General features: G+C 37.2%; 3 protein-coding genes across 5 annotated transcripts; 2 read left to right on the forward strand and 1 right to left on the reverse strand.

Moving 5' to 3' along the window:
* The first annotated feature begins 331 nt into the window (after positions 1-331).
* LOC132029556 (ylmG homolog protein 2, chloroplastic) lies at positions 332-5,086 on the forward strand. Of its 2 annotated transcripts, none has more exons than XM_059418821.1 (3): positions 332-701; positions 3,176-3,369; positions 4,503-5,086. In XM_059418821.1, the coding sequence occupies exons 1-3, from the start codon at positions 432-434 to the stop codon at positions 4,771-4,773; spliced, it is 735 nt and encodes a 244-aa protein (XP_059274804.1). In that variant the 5' UTR covers positions 332-431; the 3' UTR covers positions 4,774-5,086. The 2 variants fall into 2 exon arrangements, with proteins under 2 accessions (XP_059274804.1, XP_059274803.1); XM_059418820.1 differs by having other exon boundaries at positions 338-701; positions 3,170-3,369.
* A 755-nt stretch (positions 5,087-5,841) lies between these two features.
* On the forward strand, positions 5,842-6,920 carry LOC132029557 (uncharacterized). Its single transcript, XM_059418823.1, has one exon. It carries the CDS (start codon positions 6,355-6,357, stop codon positions 6,877-6,879), a length of 525 nt encoding a protein of 174 aa, XP_059274806.1. The 5' UTR covers positions 5,842-6,354; the 3' UTR covers positions 6,880-6,920.
* Positions 6,921-7,149: 229 nt separating this feature from the next.
* On the reverse strand, positions 7,150-17,412 carry LOC132029555 (uncharacterized). 2 transcript variants are annotated; one of them, XM_059418818.1, is made up of 6 exons: positions 14,688-17,406; positions 10,702-11,135; positions 10,416-10,577; positions 8,968-9,043; positions 8,221-8,376; positions 7,150-7,656 (listed from the first exon to the last, which is right to left on the reverse strand). In XM_059418818.1, exons 1-6 carry the CDS (start codon positions 16,905-16,907, stop codon positions 7,492-7,494), a joined length of 3,213 nt encoding a protein of 1,070 aa, XP_059274801.1. In that variant the 5' UTR covers positions 16,908-17,406; the 3' UTR covers positions 7,150-7,491. The 2 variants fall into 2 exon arrangements, with proteins under 2 accessions (XP_059274801.1, XP_059274802.1); XM_059418819.1 differs by lacking the exons at positions 7,150-7,656; positions 8,221-8,376; positions 8,968-9,043 and having other exon boundaries at positions 10,443-10,577; positions 10,706-11,135; positions 14,688-17,412.
* Between the last annotated feature and the right edge of the window lie 795 nt (positions 17,413-18,207).

Here is an 18,207-nt window from a genome sequence, read left to right on the forward strand (position 1 = left end):
AGCCATCAAGATGAAGAAGGGAGCAAAGCTTTTATTTTAATTGGATATCGGGTTATGGGTTCAATTTTAATTAATTAGGGGATAATTTAAAATAGATCAATAGAATGATGACACGTGTGATGTATATATGTGCGAAAGTATAACACCGAGGTATATTGTGACTCAAAATATAACTACTAAGATATTTGGACTTAAAATATAACGAGGGTTATATTTGATCCTTTTCTGATAGTAGAGGAGTATATTTGGCCCTTTTCCGTATTGGTTTTCGGTGTTATTAAACATGTAAATTTTGGAAAATGGATTAAAAAGGAAACCGACGCGAAATTAAAAGGCAAATGGAGTATAATAAATAAAAAAAATAAAACAGCCTGTTTCTTATCTTGTTTACGGAGTATAGCTTACCACTGAAGGCAGGAGGGACTTGAAAAATGGTTGCACAATCTTCAATGGGTGAAGCAGCATTAGGAGGAGAGAAGCAAAATTCTGTGCTATCTTCAAACTGTTTAATTTCACTACCCTTCTCAACCCCTCCACTCTTTAAACAACTCCCAAAATCAAATCCATCATCAAATGCCTTTCTTCATTTTCATAACTCTCTAGTCTCCACTGCTGACAAATGTCTCAATTTTCTGCATTCTTTTGTTGCCACTAACCCCATTTTCAACAAAATCATCTCTTCCTCTTCTCATTTCTGTCAGGTAAGCTACTCCTCTCTCTCATTTCTCATAATCTCATCATTTCTCTTCCAATTCACTCTTTTAATACTCCCTCCATCCCATATTAGTTGTCAACATTACTAAAATACTTGTGATTTTAAAAAAAATTTAATTATTTTTACCCCTTTTTGCCCTTAATATTAATTGTTCTTGAAGATTAGAGTGCAATTTATTGGATAGATAACAACAACATACCCAGTGTAGTCCCACAAGTGGGGTATAACGTACCTTCAGAGTTAGAGATAAGGTAGTAAAAATATATTTTTTATTAAGGGGCAGAAATGTGACAATTTTTGTGGACGGAGGGTATTTTCTAATACAGCTAATAATATAATGCAACATTTTAAACCCCGTATGTTAAGCGTTGTATAAGATGAAATGGGGAGGGAGTATATAGATGTGTGTGTGTGTGTAAAAATATGATATTTGTGATTTTGCTTCGTATTTTTGTTGGAATGTGGGGTACACTGTAAATAAGTATCATATTAAAAAAGGAGATAGTTGCTGAATTAGGGACTTAGGGTAGAATCAATTAAAGCAAAGAGGAATCTGTTAAAGGCTAAAGCTGCATACTTTAATGCTTTAGCTTTGGAGCTGGACTAATATACGAATTGGTAATTTTTTTCAATAGGTTTTGTTCGATCTTAGTTGAATACCAGCATCAGTTTACCATAAGTGTACATGAACACTTATCGTATGGTTGCTGGTTAGAGATATGCAAGTATTAGTAATACAAGAATTAGTTATGCAGAGTTTACTTATTCATGTATTAGTTATTCCATCTTCTACCCTGCAAATATTACATAGATTCCCTCAAAATTTATACATGTATTAGTTATGGGAGATCATAAGCTGTTAACCAAACACCGTACTTTGTGTTGCTGAATTTTATACATAGCAACTAAATGCTACCAAACATGGCATTACTTATACTGAATTAATACATGAATAATTCACTTCCTAAGAAGCAACCAAACGACCCATTATAGAGCAATCTATCAGCTGTGACCAAGAAAGTTAAATTCGTTAGTAAACGGCTTGCTTAAGCTCTGAGCTGGTTGGATACATATAGCATACTCTAATCTTATCTACAGACATGAAGCCTTGAGCTGGCTTTGTGAAATAGTTAACTTTTTCAATCGAAGTCAAGATGGATGTATATCGAACGGCTTGATTCTAAGAGTTGCTCATATTTTCATCAAGAATAGTTGGAAGTGTGATACTTAATGTAAAGAAATTCGAGTATTTGTCGCAAAAGATGAAATCTTTTATAGATGTATTGGTTTATGTTACTCAAGGGATTGTAAGGAATTAACATTGAACAGTAGAGATTCACTCCTACCGTGAATGTTACCTTTTTTTTTTTTTTTTAAAAGAATCTTAGATTGGCTGTAAGAGCTGGGAGGAATTTTTTTGTTAAATGTGCATTCTCTCAGTGCTTTTGTTGGCTTCATTGGACATCTCCGTCAAAGCAATTTTCAATTCTCCTTTCAAAGTGAAAGAAGGTTATAATTGCTAATGTGGATTCTGTATACATCTGAGAAACCTTAACAATCGGGCCACTGGCTATATGCCACCACCTGTTTATATCAAGTTGATTCATTGCTTTTTGAAGAGAAGGTTAGGGGCTTGAGAGCAACTCTCGAGAAACTAAATTGAGAATTGAAAAGCACCCAAGGATGTGATCTAGTGGTCAATGAAGTGGGTGCAAACCATGAAGATTAGGGTTCAAAATCCAACAAAAACAAAAAACATACTAGTTGGTTTCTCCAATTTGCCTAAAACTTTAGTGAACAGTGTTACCCGGTGCCCGTGATGGTGTCATATAGTAGGTCTTCAGTGGAATAGTGTGCGCAAGGTGTCCCTATCATCATCAAGAAAAAAATAAAATATGACAATTGAAAAGAAAACAATGAAGGCTATTCAGATTGACTATGTAGTTAATGTGACTTAATTTCATGGTTAGTTTCTCTTGATGGAAGGTACTCATTTCTCCGAGCGTCCATAATACACGTCCAAAGTTCTTACCAGTAGCCAAATCTTAATGGAGGAACAATTTAAAATTACCGATACATAACCTTCTGGTTTACTTATTTTTGTCTAACCCCAATTTTTAGAAAAGTGCAATTGAATCTTGAAATACTCAACCTATTGCAAGTTCCCGTCAATTTGCAAATTCCCAACTCCAGGGCCGATTCCTCATGTGAATACATGTGAGTTGCATGGCAGAATCTCTAAGTAATCTGATGAAATGTTACATTCATTGTTCTTGAAGTTTCTAAGTTTTTCTCATGCAAATATTCTAATTCTTGGCTTCTCCATGTCCCTTCCTTTTCTTACATAACAATTTTTTCTCTTGACTTATTCAAGAAATGATAAGTTTCTCGGCTTGTTTAATTGCGTTTTATGTGTTTATTAATTTGAGTATCCTCAACTGAATTTACTTCCAGGTACAGCGCAGGACTTACCAGAACTTGGGTAATCTGTCCCATCACAATTTTGCGGCTGTCTTGCCTGGTGATGCAGTTGCAGGAATTGTTGTTGCAAATGGAGTTATAAACTTCTTGAACATCTACAATTCATTACTGGTTTGCAGGCTTGTTTTAACCTGGTTTCCAAACGCTCCTCCTGCAATTGTCAGTCCCCTCAGGTATGCTTTATAGTTCAGCAATATCTATGATTCAATGACTTGCTAATCAATTAAAGCAATGACAACATTGCGTACTGGGGGTATATATGCTAACGAAAGAAATTGATAAAGTTCTAAATAGTGATTCAAGACTTAGTCCTCATAATTCAAGCATCCAAATGTATCCTAGTCCTCATAATTCAAGCATCCAAATGTATCATCCTCCTCTTACTTCAATGGAACTGATAACTAAATTATCCATCAAGAAAAAGGGGAAAAGAGAAGACACTAATAACTAAATTTCTATCGGTAGCTCGAGTGCATTTATTGTTATTTTATTTTACTTTCGAGACAATAACAATGTAACGAAAGAAATTGATAAAGTTCTAAATAGTGATTCAAGACTTAGTCCTCATAATTCAAGCATCCAAATGTATCCTAGGCCTCATAATTCAAGCATCCAAATGTATCATCCTCCTCTTACTTCAATGGAACTGATAACTAAATTATCCATCAAGAAAAAGGGGAAAAGAGAAGACACTAATAACTAAATTTCTATCGGTAGCTCGAGTGCGTTTATTGTTATTTTATTTTACTTTCGAGACAATAACAATGTGATTGGTCTTCTGTTTGTGGCTTTGAATTGTGAATCAGATTTGTGTGTTTGGGGGGGTTTATGTCTTCGGTGTTATATAAAAAATCCTCTAGGACCTTATCAAAAGAAATAATAATAGTAATCCACGGGAATCCTTGGGCAGATTGCGTGTACTTCTTGCCCAGTGAAAGTGGCAAGAATGTGAACTTTTACAAGCAAATCAACTGCAATTAGCAGAGCTCCGTTGACCCGTTTCTTTATTATGATATTATGGGTCAACATCGTGGAAAGTATTTAGAAAAGCTGAGCTGTGTGTTCTTCTCATATGCTATTTCTAAAATTTGAGCATTCATACAGGTTATAAACTGTGGATATTGTAGTTTTCAGAACTTGATTACCTTTTTTATTCGTATTTTGTTTGAACAAAAACCACTTAGAGAACCTGGTGTCTGTCTGCGAATATTGCAGAGTCAAATTACTAATATACGTCTATATATAGATCAGTTGTGTGTGAAATTGTGAAATGCATGCATTGTTAAAATGTTGTATTCCTTTTCAGCACTCTATGTGACCCATACTTGAACATATTCCGTGGGCTTATTCCACCACTTGGAGGGACTCTGGATCTTTCGCCTATATTGGCATTTCTTGTTTTGAATGCCTTCACTAGCACTGCATCTGCACTTCCTGCTGAACTTCCATCCACAACTTCGAGAGCATCATCAGATACTCCACCTCGTGCACCGATATTTCATCTAACTACATCGCAGAAGAAATGGATGAGGAGACTTGCTGGAAACAACTCAAAGACTGCTGATGGTGAAAGCTGAGCTGGTTTCTGCTCATCATTGATATATTCAGTAAATGCTCGAGCGCTAAGCATTCTCTGTTTGACACTACACTTTGACATTAAAATGTAAATTCGCTGTTGTGCTACAAATCGGTTTTGTTTTCCATGTAAACCAGAAAGCTTTTCATCACTCTATAATGTAAAGATTTCGTCAGTTCAGTAGCTTCTATATCTAAAAGAGAGGAGATACTAATGATCTTTGGCTCTTAGTACAGCATTACTGAATACCTAATGATAAACAATTAAACATTCTCCTCTTCCTTTTGGATAGAATGTAATATTACATTATGTCACCATCATGTGAATATATTTTTGATGGAGGCTCCAACAACCTAGTAGATGATGTGAATCACGTCGTTTAGAATATTTTCTATTTAGTTCTTCCACAGAAAGGTAGCTAATTTTCTGTAGGTTACAACACTATTTCAATTGGTAGACGGTAAGTACTGTAGGTTACAGGCTTACAACATCATACCAATTCATTTTGGTTACATCATGTCTAGTGGATGCAATGGGAATCTGGGTCCAGCCTAAATAAGGTAAGTAGGTAACCAATATGTATTTAGCAGGCGTTTGGCCATGAAAACCAAATATTTTTCAGTTTATTTGGAATTTTGAAGTTGGGTTGAAGATGGAGTTGTGTTGGTTATAGTTTTTGCAATTTGTTTGTTAGGTGTTTTCCATATTCCAAATGCAACTTCAAGTTGTATTTTGGAAATTTCATGGCCAAACGTTGATTTCAAATAAAGTGAAAAAAAATTCCGGAAAAAAAGTGAAAAATTCTCATGGTCAAACGGGTCCTAATAGATTCATAAATTGCAACTACTATAGTTTTCTACTTATGTGCACCCAAATATGTGGCAGCGGTTAATGAAGTGGGTGAAAATCATGGGAGACTAGAGCTCAAAACCCCAACAAAAACAAAAACAAAAGAGCAGTGTGTTATTTCCTCCCGGACATAGTTGGTGGGAGGTAGCAGGTACGAGGTGAAATAGCGTGCACAAGATAATCCAAGACCACCGTTATAAAAAAAAAATACAATTTTCCACTAATGCTTTGTAAAAATAGAGAGCACCATGAGAGATTCCTTGTTCATGCGGCCAGAATCAGATGCCAAACTACACAACACCACTTGCATATAATACATATCTAGTTCTTTTCCCCCTTTTTCCAATGCCTTCTTCATTTCCATACACCACACATTATTGATCAACAGAACCCGAAAGAAGCTGCTTTTCATTCCTTATCTTCCAAAAGAATATGAACTTTTTCACTTTCTGGAAATATCCTCAATGAAAATGGTTACTATTTCTCTCCTTTTTCCCTAGAGTGGTCACCTCTTTTTTCTCCATTTTGTAGAGGAGGGTACTAAAGGGTAACTTTTAATGCAAAAGATAACAAGGGATGGGAAAAAAAGAAGATTCTTACCAAGCGGAAAAATAAAAATAAAAAATAAAGACTTTGAAGACTCTGGAAATTAAGACAAGTTAATAACCAATGCCCCTATCAAAGGTCTAAGTTGAGGAAGCATTTTGTGACTAGAAAAAAAAACTGTATTCAAATGGAGCAGGAATATTTAAGCAGGAGAGGCAGGTTTCCTGAAAATGAAAGAAGGTTTTTGGCCATAGGTATTGGACTTCTAGCTGTTGTCTCTCCTCTATACATTGACAGTAGAAAAAACACTACTGAAGAAGAACAAACCATCAACTTCCTTCCCTATCTTCCACTGCTTCTCTTGATCACTGTCATCATGGGCATAAGTATTTCTCATCCATTGGCTCGGTTCTCATCGTATGATCACAGGCTTCTAGCGATAGGTCTTACAGTTGTTGCCATACTCTCACCTCTGTACATCGACAGGCGAAAGTTAGTCGATCCAGAGCTTGAAGAGCAATCACTTGGCGTCTCTTCTTACTTGCCATTGCTCATGTTATTTATCATCATCGCCATTGCCATGTCCTGCTACTTGGACCAGAGCTTTTCCAGGTTCGATCCTTACTGGATTCACAGGGTTGGTGGTTCTTCTACTGGGATTCTCATTCTTCTCCTTGTTCTTGCATTTGTTTTGAAGTTTAAAGCTCTCTAGAATGAATAACGAAGGGGCTAAAGATATGTACCTTGTATGCTTCTTTTGTAGTGTTCATATGTGGTTTGAAAAGGAGAAAAAGGAGTTTTTTGACTAAAGCATTAACAAATATTGAACTAAAACCGACTCAAGACTTGATTTTACCATTGCCGTTCTTTACCTCAAGGAAACGAGCAACCCCGTAATAGATGGTTGCTATACCCATAGATAATTAAAATGTTACCCATCCCCCTCAATACAGAACTGGTTAGTCTAGTAGTAGAATTGACAGATCGACAAAGACATAATTGCATTTGGAATGAGCACCAGGCAGATCACGATGACTTGAAGAATGATTTAGCAATAAGGAGATACTTGTTATAGTAATCAACTCAATGTAATCTATGATCAGAAAGAAACAAGCTACAACATTGAGGACAAGAAAGGTATTGCTATAAGGCCAGATTTTGGCAGCCATTTTCATTCTAGTTATCATGTATAACCAGTAAAGTAAAATCTAACTCAAAAATAAGGAAGAAGAGGCTGCTCCAAAAGAAAAGATTACAACAAAAAAGACAATTTCTATTTGTTCCAATGGGTGTAATACTGTGCATTGAGGAATCTTTAGATGCATCATGAATCATAATGGTCGTTCATGAATTGGAAGACTGTTGGTGAATGCTTCAACAGAACTTCCATGCCATCAAACCTGCTAATCTTATCAAATATCGGAGTCATACTCAATCCAATGATCTGCACTACAGTGTTTGAGTGACCATTTATGAATACATCTGTTATCTGCAAGAAAAAGCAAAATTTTGCAAATTATCAAACATTCTGATTCTTTAATATCATCCCAGTTCTACGCTCAGTGAAACTGCAGAAAAGAGAGTCAAATATGACAGGGACATTATATCAGAGAGGATCAGACGACAGTGAAAATGAAGAACGCACAATAGAGAACTGGAATACTGGATGAGGTAAGAAATGATGCATGACAAGTTCCGCTCATAGAACTACCGCCTTTCTTATCTGTTCCGCATCCCTTTCACTTTTTAGGGATATCAGATGTATCATAATAGCACAAAGTGGCCATTGGCCAAACTGATACTGACCAACTAGTTGGAACAGAAACCCGGGCAGAAAGAGCCATTAAATTTAGTGAATTCAGAAGGTAGTGCCACTAATTGAAAAAATACTAGAATTCCCCGGAACCATATCTTGTTATATAGTTATAGCAAACAGTAGTGTATTGCATGGATATGAACCAAGAAACGATAATGTGCATGAAACAGGTAAACACTTGACCATGCCAAAAACGAAATTGAAAAACTCATCAGCCATTGGGTTGCCGAGGCATACCTGTGTACATCCAAAAAGTTTGAGTAGCTTGAGCGACAAGCAGCTGTCCACAATCAGTCCTAGCTCTTCGTCACTTATTCTGCGACACCATGATAGGTCCAAATGCAGTAACTTTCTTGAACTGTTGGCTAGTGAGAAGGCAGTGATAGTGCTAACCTGTAAAAGATCTCCGCCAGTCACTAACAAAGTTAACTATATGCCTTTCCCCTGCTCTTTAACAATCCCAGAATGAATTGCTCTCTCTCTCTCTCTTTCTCTTTCTACAGAGATAATGATGCTACTTCAATCTTACTCATCTATTAATCTATTTATTAACCTAAGAGTCCAGGCTAACCTTCTTTTAAGAATAAAAAAAAAAAAAAAAAAAACAAAGTCCAAACAATGTCCAGGCTAACACACACAATTATATTGTAAAAGACCACACGAGCAAAATGCTTGGCATATTAACAACCTCAATAAAAATAAGATACACATCATATCCTAGTTACTATAACTTATAACACCAGGGGCAGGGGCAGGGGCAGGGGCAGGGGCAGGGGCAGGCAAATTGCAACACAACGCAAAATAATGAAGAAGCTTATCATCAGACTCTTAAATGCAGGTCAACAGCTAAATCTTGGGTACAACTCAGGAATCTAAAATTACTCCGTAACTCTACACAGAAATGTATTAAGAAACGAGCAATATCATTGGGCTTAATAAGCATATTTGAGAGAGGAATAGATACTCCTGCACGATTATGTATACCTTAGAGCAATTATTCAGTGAAAGTTCCTCCAAACACGCTCCAGAAGCTTCAAGAAATGCAGCAATACCTTCATCACTAACATGCAAAGTGTATATTAGATTGGAACTTGCACAACAAGGAAACCACAAAATGATGGTGCCAACAGAATTTAGTTTATCATTATTAAATGCCTCAATCAGAAAAAATTACATAAAAGCTCCCCTATGTCGGAAACAAAACACAGTTGCTGTCTACTGGTGCATTATGAAAATATAGGCAGCAACTCTTCAAGTAATCCATTGCAATAACAGATTAGATATAACATGATCATAATGACATTTTACTTGGAATAGTCATCATCATGCTGATTATTTAAGGCATAAAGAGTCACCTGTCAAGGAGTCAATTCACCAGCTATAACCATAATAGCGGAATGAAAATTACTAGTTCACTCATGGTATATGTTACTGAAAAAGGGGAGCAAATAAACCGCAAAGTGGCATATAGAATCAAAATGGGAACAAATAACAGTCAATATCACTTACAATATTAAGTGGTAATTATTCTACTTTAGTTGGAGGATATGACATTAAGTCTGATATGGAGGCATAATATGGTCAACTTAACAATTAAGTCTAGGGACCACTCACTTGCACCTCTATCCACTGAAAAATGATAAGTGTCTCTCACTTTAAATCATCATTGATCGCAAGAAAGTCTAAAAGCAATTGCTTAAAACATAGGATAATGATGAGTGCTAATCTCATTTCGCAGGGGAGTGTCAGAACAAAAAACTAACTAGGTTGATGCCCGACTCCTGAATCTTCTGACGTCTTTCCTAAACCTTGTTAATTGGTCATATACCGGTATGTTTATTTTAACTTAACTGACTAATACACGTTTATGATCTTACTGTACAAAATAACAACCTACTCAACCCTTCATCTAAAACAAGTTGATCCCAATTCGTTGAAACTTTTCCAGATGTCCTCATTTCAATATCCACGACAGCATGCACCAAGGGAAAGGGTTCCTTTTTTTCTTCCTTTTTAGTTGTTTCTGACGCCCCTGGCAGCTAAACCTTACCTCTAGCACCTTCTTTAACGTGAAAAGTGCAGAAGAATAGTAAAGTCCAGTTTCTCTGAAGAACCTTTAAAGATGCTTCCAATATTGACAAAAGAAAAGGACAAAGACCACAATCCACAAACATGTAATTACAGAAGTAAATTGAAGGCCACCACATGAAAATACATCTTTGTTTTGTTCAGGTATAGAAGTACCATCTCAAAGCTGCCTCTCATATTTATGTTTATTCCTTTTAGGGGTGTGGGGACAGCAAGAACTTGATTTGTGCTGACTCACTAAAATCTCGCCGACAAAATCTTAGTGAAAGAGCCATCATAATTGTCATCAAATATAGTAGCATAATTGAACGTTTCAAGAAGCAAACTGGATATCAGGACCAAACCTGAAACTATTACGGCAAAATTTGAGTTTTCGGATTGATCGACAACCATTTGCGAGAAATTGTAGTCCCACATCTGTCAAATTACTCAAGTTGGAAATATTTAATGAATGCAAGTTAGCACATGTATCTCCAATGAACTTCAGGGACTGATCTGTCAGATTCCTGCATCCAGAGCACATCAGGTTAAAAGACTAAATTAAATGCAAATGCTATGAGCATTTAAAACATTTAATTCTTCACCAACTGTGCCATCGGAAATCAAGAAGTGGAAGTAATATTTACTTACTCACAATCGGAAATATCAAGCTCTTTTAAATTTTGACCACGTGCTGCAAGTAACTCGCTTACAAACTGATCACATACACTATTAATTCCACCTACTGACAACACTTCCAAATGCTCCAACTTCTCCAGTGCAGGTAATATAAGTATTGCATCTATGCTCTGGCACTCATCTATATAGAGCTCCTTGAGAATTGATCCCAATAAGTTGGCCACAATATCAATACCAGTGTGGCTCAAAAGGGAGCACTGACCCAAATCAATGGATTGCAGAGAAGGTGCTGATGTAACAAGTATTTCCAGCGCTCTATCAGACATCCGACTAGCACCCCTCAGTGACAAGATGGCTAAATTAGGTAAGCTATTTGAAGACGGAGCAATGGTTGTACCCAACACGTGATCAAGTGCGGGTTGTCCGCAGAGATCTAGTTGAAGCACCTGCTTCCAAGCCATAAAGGTATAAGAATCATATCAGCTTCCAGAATCATCAAATAAAGTAATAGCAGTAGTAGTAGTAACGACAGCAGTAACAATAATTGTCTATATAATATCAGCTCCCAGAGACAAGGTAGAAAACGAAGGTAGAGAATATTATGCCGTCTGATAAAACAATATTAGTGAAAATAAAGGCTTACTTAGAGATGCACGAGTTCACATTTTTAAATTTATCAGTAAGTATGAGGACTTGAACTTAAAAACTTCTATCAAAATCATGATATACATGTGTTATGAGGACTTGAACTTGAAAACTTCTATCAAAATCATGATATATATGTGTAGAAGTATATACATTATTGGTTTCGGGTTACCAAGCTACATAAGACATGCTTTTTTTTTGATAACCGTGGTGTTCGGGCCAGCTTGCGCGCACCTCGACTAAATTCCCGGGATACTTGTCACGTCCCACCAGCAACAAGTACCAGGTAACTCTGTCCACCAAAGCTAAGACAGATGGGAAGAAATCACCCAATACTTTTGTCTCTGCTCGGATTTGAATCTGAGATCATGGTTCTCAACCCAGTTCATTGACTACTAGGACACACCCTTGGGTGCCATAAGACATGCTTTTCTTGATTTAATTTATCTCCAATTAAGAAGTAGTAAGAAATAATGAAAAGTCTCTCTCTACCCCGAAAAAAGAAGAATAATGGAGTATAATAAGGCATTAGTTCACATGGAAAAAATACACGACCAACTCTATTAGTGTCCGCTAGCAAGATTCAACTTCATAAGGTTCAACCAACCACTTCAGCAACTAAGGTAACTTCTTCATTGTATTTTTCTTTTCATCTCTTGAAATTTACTGCGGCATCCATGTTGCAGTATGAATTCGGCAATACTGGGAGAAGAAAGTATAAAACTTGACTGAGGCAGTAGCCTAGGTCAACTCTTGAGCACTCTCAGGAGGAAGTCACGAAAGAGTTTCTCTAACAAAGGACAAGGCCAGCTCATCTGGACCCTAATACATTTGCTAAAGAAGAGGATGAGGAAAAAATGCAGGACTACCCAATGAATGAAGGTATTATTAAATACGTATTAGACGGGCTTCCCATATAGATAATACAAAATAAGCTATTGAAAACACCTTAGCTAAAGATCTTACGCCCTCTTCCCTCTGTCATTCCCACACGTCAGAACAAATATAAGGAATTTTATGAATCTATACATAACAAAGTATTTCTGGAAACAGGAGTACCAACCATCTAAGACAAAAGTATATACCAAACCATGTAACTCAGTTTAAAGCAGAAGTAAAAGCTCAGAAAGTATTCCTCTTTTTATTTATTTATTTATTTTTTTGATAAACGAAAATCCCCGAGGGTTAGTGGCGCATGGTATAAAACTCCATGGATAATTGGCCCACCCCTCCCCCCTTCACAAAGCTCAGCTAATATTAATCATGCAAATGGAACCAAATGCCTGCTCCTCTAGAGGAGTTCATACCTTGCTGATGAGTTGTCAGCCAACTCTCTCAATTCAAATGATTTCTAGCCAGCCACAAAGACTGCCTTCCTTTCTATTTGGTTGATAATGAAACTAGAAAAGCTAGATCACTTGATTTATATTTCTAGTCGCCATACACTAGGCTTAAGTTACTGTGAGAATCAAATCACTAATTCTGCTTTCAAGTGACTGTAAATGAGAGGGTTTTCTGGCATAGTAAGTGAAATCTGTATGGAAGGTGGTAATTCAGAGAAAGAAGGTCCAATTTTTGATTTTTGGTAATGCGTGTTTTAAGTAGAAGTCTGAAAGGATCAGTGAAACGAGAGTGAGGATTGGTCAGAGAATGATAAAAAATGGTTTGGGGTCTGCCAAAATTTGAGAGAGATGTTAGACATTCATTCTCCACCCAACTTGTCCCTACTAATTAAGCTTCTCAAACTTTCCCAAAAAAATTCCTTACGAAACTCTGTTAATTTTATGTGCTACATTTTGATCTATCGTGTCATTCTCCCAAAAACTAAACCTAGGGTATCTAAATTGTCTGCGTTTAGGCATCAGAATCCCATTCAGTCTCACTAGACATTCGTTCTTTTCATGAGAACTAAACTTATCCTGCCATACTTGACTTATCCAAACACCCGTACACTTTTAAGGTGCTTATGCATAGTTCCAACTTTCGATTAACAACAACAACATACCCAATGAAATCCCACAAAGTAGGGTCTGGGGAGGGTAGAGTGTACGCAGACCTTACCCCTACCTTAGGAGGTAGGGAAGCCGTTTCCGGTAGACCCTCGGCACATCCAACTTTCGATTAACTAACTGAAAAACAAAATTAATGAAATAAGGCTTACTTAGACATTGCACAACAGCTCACACTTACAAAATTTACCAGAAACAATGAAGACATCAACTTGAAAATTTCTAGCAAAATCATATCAGCAGGAAGTAACAAAACCCCAAAAGTGTGGGTTATATGTCTTTGATTTTGGGTTACCAAGAGCTACACACATGCTTCTCTCCATTTATCTCCTTTTGGGAAGTACTTTATGTATTAATACCTCTATCTACCCCCACAAGGAATAATAACGGAGTATAATAAGGTTAATTGTTCAGATGAAAAACCACAGGGCCGACTCTTTTAGTGTCCACAAAAACAGATACGCCCTCATAAGGTCCAACAAACCATTTCACCAAGAAGCTAACTACTTCACTGAAATTGTACTACGGTTATCCATGTTGCAAAAGTAATACTGGATTGTTGGGAGAAGAAAGTACAAAAATTGACTGATACAGTATCCCTGTCTAGGAATAAAGTTTTAATGCTTTAGCATTCTCAGAAGGAAGTCACAAATGATTTGCTCTAACAATCTGCATAAAGAACAAAGGCAAGCTTGCCAGGACGAAAACACTGGCTAAAGAAGAGGATGATGAAAGAATGTAGAAATAGAGAAAAGTCACAGGATGGTGACCAGAAGTCAGGTTGAAGTTGCCCCCTCCTTTCCCAGTGAATAAAGGTATTATAACATATGCCCCAAAAGGAGTACTCCATAAAGAAAGACAAAACAACCTACTGAAAACACCTCCCCTAAAGGTCTGCTGTCCTCTTCTTTCTGCCATCCCCAAACCTTGGAACAAATAGAATACATTTATAACAAAGTTTTTGAGACGACAGCGTAGGAACCATCCAAACAAAAGTATATACTCAACAGAAAACGCAATTAAAAGCAAAGTAAAGCTCGGCAAATGTTTATCATCGGATGGCACTATTCTGTTGTCATTCTACTTACATGCTTTGTTATCCCTCTACCAACACTTTGTGCTAAACGTGGGAAGAGAAGTTCATATGTCCACTGATAAGAAACTCTCCACGCTAAGAATTATCTACTGTGCTCCAATCATCCAACTGTATAATACTACAAATCACACTCTAGCTCTATCTTCTAGTACCCTAATCATAATTTGGCAGAAACAGTTCAGAGAATAATATGTCACATTAACAAAAAACAAGTAAACTAAAATTTAAAAAGAAGAAGCATAGATTACCATCAAGTTTCTTCTATCAAAGTCTCTAAATGAGTCGCAAAACTGCTTTTCTGTTAACCATGAACAGTCCTTTATACGAATTTGAGTTGGTGATCCTTGAACAAGAAGGTCCAACATATGAGAACTCATTTTCCTAGAATTGCAGAGCAGTTCAGTCAATCTTTGCCTCAAGATATCAGGGACACCTTGGAGAGAAACTATTGCTTCAGCATTTTCTGCAAGGGCTTTCAGGGAAAGATCTAGCAGTGAAGGAATCACACGAGGAAACTCTTTATTCTCAGGATTTTGAGCTGCTTCCCATCTAACCAATTTCTCACCCTTTTGTTTAGGTATACGCTCCTTAATCCTCTTCAATGCAGTAGAAAACGGATCGGGGGTGTTCCCTAGATCTTTAAGAGTTTCCAAAGTTGGTAATTTCTTTTCCTGAGCAGAAGAGCCTTCACGGGAAGCATCATAGCGCGCAAAGTGAGGAGCCTTTTCCCTTAATGCAATTGCTTGTCTTGATGCATTTTCAGCGATCGACCTTTTTCTAACTTCGACCTCGGACAAGGTAGCGGGGGTAAGGTCTGCGTATACCCCACCCTCCCCAGACCCCACTTGAGGGATCACACTGGGTGTGTTGTTGTTGACATTTTCAATTGGTAACACATCAACATTTTGTCTATGCTGGATGGATCCTAACTGTGGCACTGTTGCAACAGCCTCCTGCTGCTGCTGCTGCCTGTGTTGCAAGTCCAACGACAACCAAAAGTTGTCAACCTTAGCCTTCCCCTTTTCTTCTCTGGTGTATCTTTTCTCACCACCCAATTGATTACTTCCACCAATATCCTGGTCTTTGTTCATCACTCCCAACTCAAGTGTGACATTTCCAAAGGCATCATAAGGCATTATTTCCTCAATTTGCTTTGCCTTTCCCCTGTTCACTCTTTCCTCCCGGCGGTCACTCTCATCAGACCTAATTTCATTTAATTCAACAGTCCTCTGAGTATACTCCTGCAAACCAACTAAAGTACTCCCATCACCTGCTTCCAGAGCCGGAATATTAAGATCAAAACCCAATTCATTGCCACCATTAGCACTCCCTAAGTTCCCATTGTGAGACTCTTCAGGTACACTTGAAAGTCCACCTTCTTGACACCCAACAACGAATTCTCCAGCACCCATTGCTCCATTCTTGATCCCTCCCCCTTCCAAAATGTCCATGTTACCTATATGCCCAATACTTTCATCAAGTTTTTCGGAAACCATGCCTTGGCTTGTACCTTCTAAATGCTCATCAACCTTAACCTTTTCTAAAGCAACATTCTCATTAATGAATTTGTGAAAACGAAAAACTTCATCAGCAAGCCTAGCCTTTTTAACTACTGAGTTCCCTTCCACTCCCACACTAACCCTCTTCATCCCAATCCCCCCACCCAAATTCAAACCCTCCCCACTTCTTTGATTCCTATCCAATGGCATCATCCCAATCCCCCCACTCAAATTCAAACCCTCCCCACTTCTTTGATTCCTATCCAATGGCATCATCTCAATCACCTCACTGAAATTCAAACCCTCCGCAATTCTTTGATTCCTACTCAACGCTGCCATCTCAATCCCATCACTCAAATTCAAACCCTCCCCATTTCTTTGGTTCCTATCCAATGGCTCCATTGCAATCCCATAACTCGAATTCAAACCCTCCCTAATTCTTTGATTCCTACTCAACGGCGGTATCTCAATCCCATAACTCAAATTCAAACTATCCCCATTTCTTTGGTTCCTATCCAACGGCGCCATCTCAATCCCATCACTCAAATTCAAACCCTCCCCACTTCTTTGGTTCCTACCCAATGGCTCCATTCCAACTCCATAACTCAAATTCAAACCCTCCCCATTTCTTTGATTCCTATCCAATGGCTCCATTCCAACTCCATAACTCAAATTCAAACCCTCCCCATTTCTTTGATTCCTATCCAATGGCTCCATTCCAACTCCATAACTCAAATTCAAACCTTTCCACTTTCTTTGATTCTCACTCAACGGCTCCAACCCAATCCCATAACTCAAATTCAAACCATCCCCATTTCTTTGATTCCTGTCCAATGGTTCCAACCCAATCCCATAACTCAAATTCAAACCATCCCCATTTCTTTGGTTCCTATTCAATGGCTCCATCCAAATCCCATCACTCAAATTCATACCCTGCCCATTTCTTTGATTCCCATCAAATGGCTCCATTCTAAACCACCCCACAAACTCAAAAATCCAAAACCCAAAACCCCAGGAAGAATTCAAAGGCTTTTGATCAGATAAAAAGTACAGTAACAAAGAAACCAAAAAAAAAAAAAAAAAAAATCTCAATTCAAACTCACACAAAAAGAATCAAGAGACTATAGAGAATCAAGAAAATCATACAAAAAGGATGATGTTGGTGTATTATCACAAGGGGTTGGACAAAAGGGGGTATTTATATAGTGGAGAAGTAGTTAAAGTGTGAACAATTATTAGTAATATAATCTGTAGATTCTATAACAAACAATTGTCATTTGACCAAAGACTATTAATGTGTAGCAACGTTGCAGATAATTCTTGATTGATGAATAAAGTTTTATACATATCGACAAAAACAATAAATGTACAAATCATTTTTCTCAGAAAGGAAAAAAGGTCATCTTCCATTGCTAGAACATGCGCGTTGAGACACCACTTTGCTGCCTTGGTATATATACGTTTTTGTTGTACGTACCTAGTACTATTTAATTACCCCTTACTTTACAATAAATTTTCAAGATTGAGATTTTTATCGGTCCTATAAAAGTGACTAGAGTAACTTGGGGTGGGGGGGGGGTGGGGGGGGGGGGTTTAGGAGCATGTAGTTATGTGTGTATATAGTGTTACTAGATAATATCACGAGCGTGTAACCACGTATACATATTATGTCTAGAGATTTTCAAGAAAAAATTGCAGAACCAGTTTGGGCCAGATCGGAAAGTCAAAATCACGAATCGCTTAGTGGCTTGGATCGAAAGTCAAAGATCATAAATAATTTAACTTTTTAAGCACATTACACTAGATTCGGTTTTGGAGTTATGTGTAACAATAATATGTATTACGTTAGAAGATGAACTCAATTTTCATGAAGAAAATAATGTTTACGCATTTGTTATTTTAGTAAATTTATCTATAGAAGGAACATTAGACACAAATCTAAAGTGGGGATCTTATGTTTATTAACTGAATCGAGTTTAGAAAAATGTATCAAACTATCACATTTTAATTGATTTGAATCTTTATTATATGATTAAAGTGCTTTAGTCTAATATTTGAAGTTGTGTTGAATTTTTTATTTTTCTGCCATTTTATTTAGCGTGCGTGCAAAATACGTGTTAATTGATCATGACTAATAAATAGAAGTGACTAAGAATTTCAGAAAATACTATACTTGTCATGGACATAAATTTTGTAACCACATATATGTAATGCGTCTTGAGACAATGTTACAAGGGTGTAATCACGTATATACACTGCGCACTAGCTT

This window comes from Lycium ferocissimum, chromosome 9 (genome assembly GCF_029784015.1).
Source record: "Lycium ferocissimum isolate CSIRO_LF1 chromosome 9, AGI_CSIRO_Lferr_CH_V1, whole genome shotgun sequence".
Classification (NCBI taxonomy): domain Eukaryota; kingdom Viridiplantae; phylum Streptophyta; class Magnoliopsida; order Solanales; family Solanaceae; genus Lycium; species Lycium ferocissimum.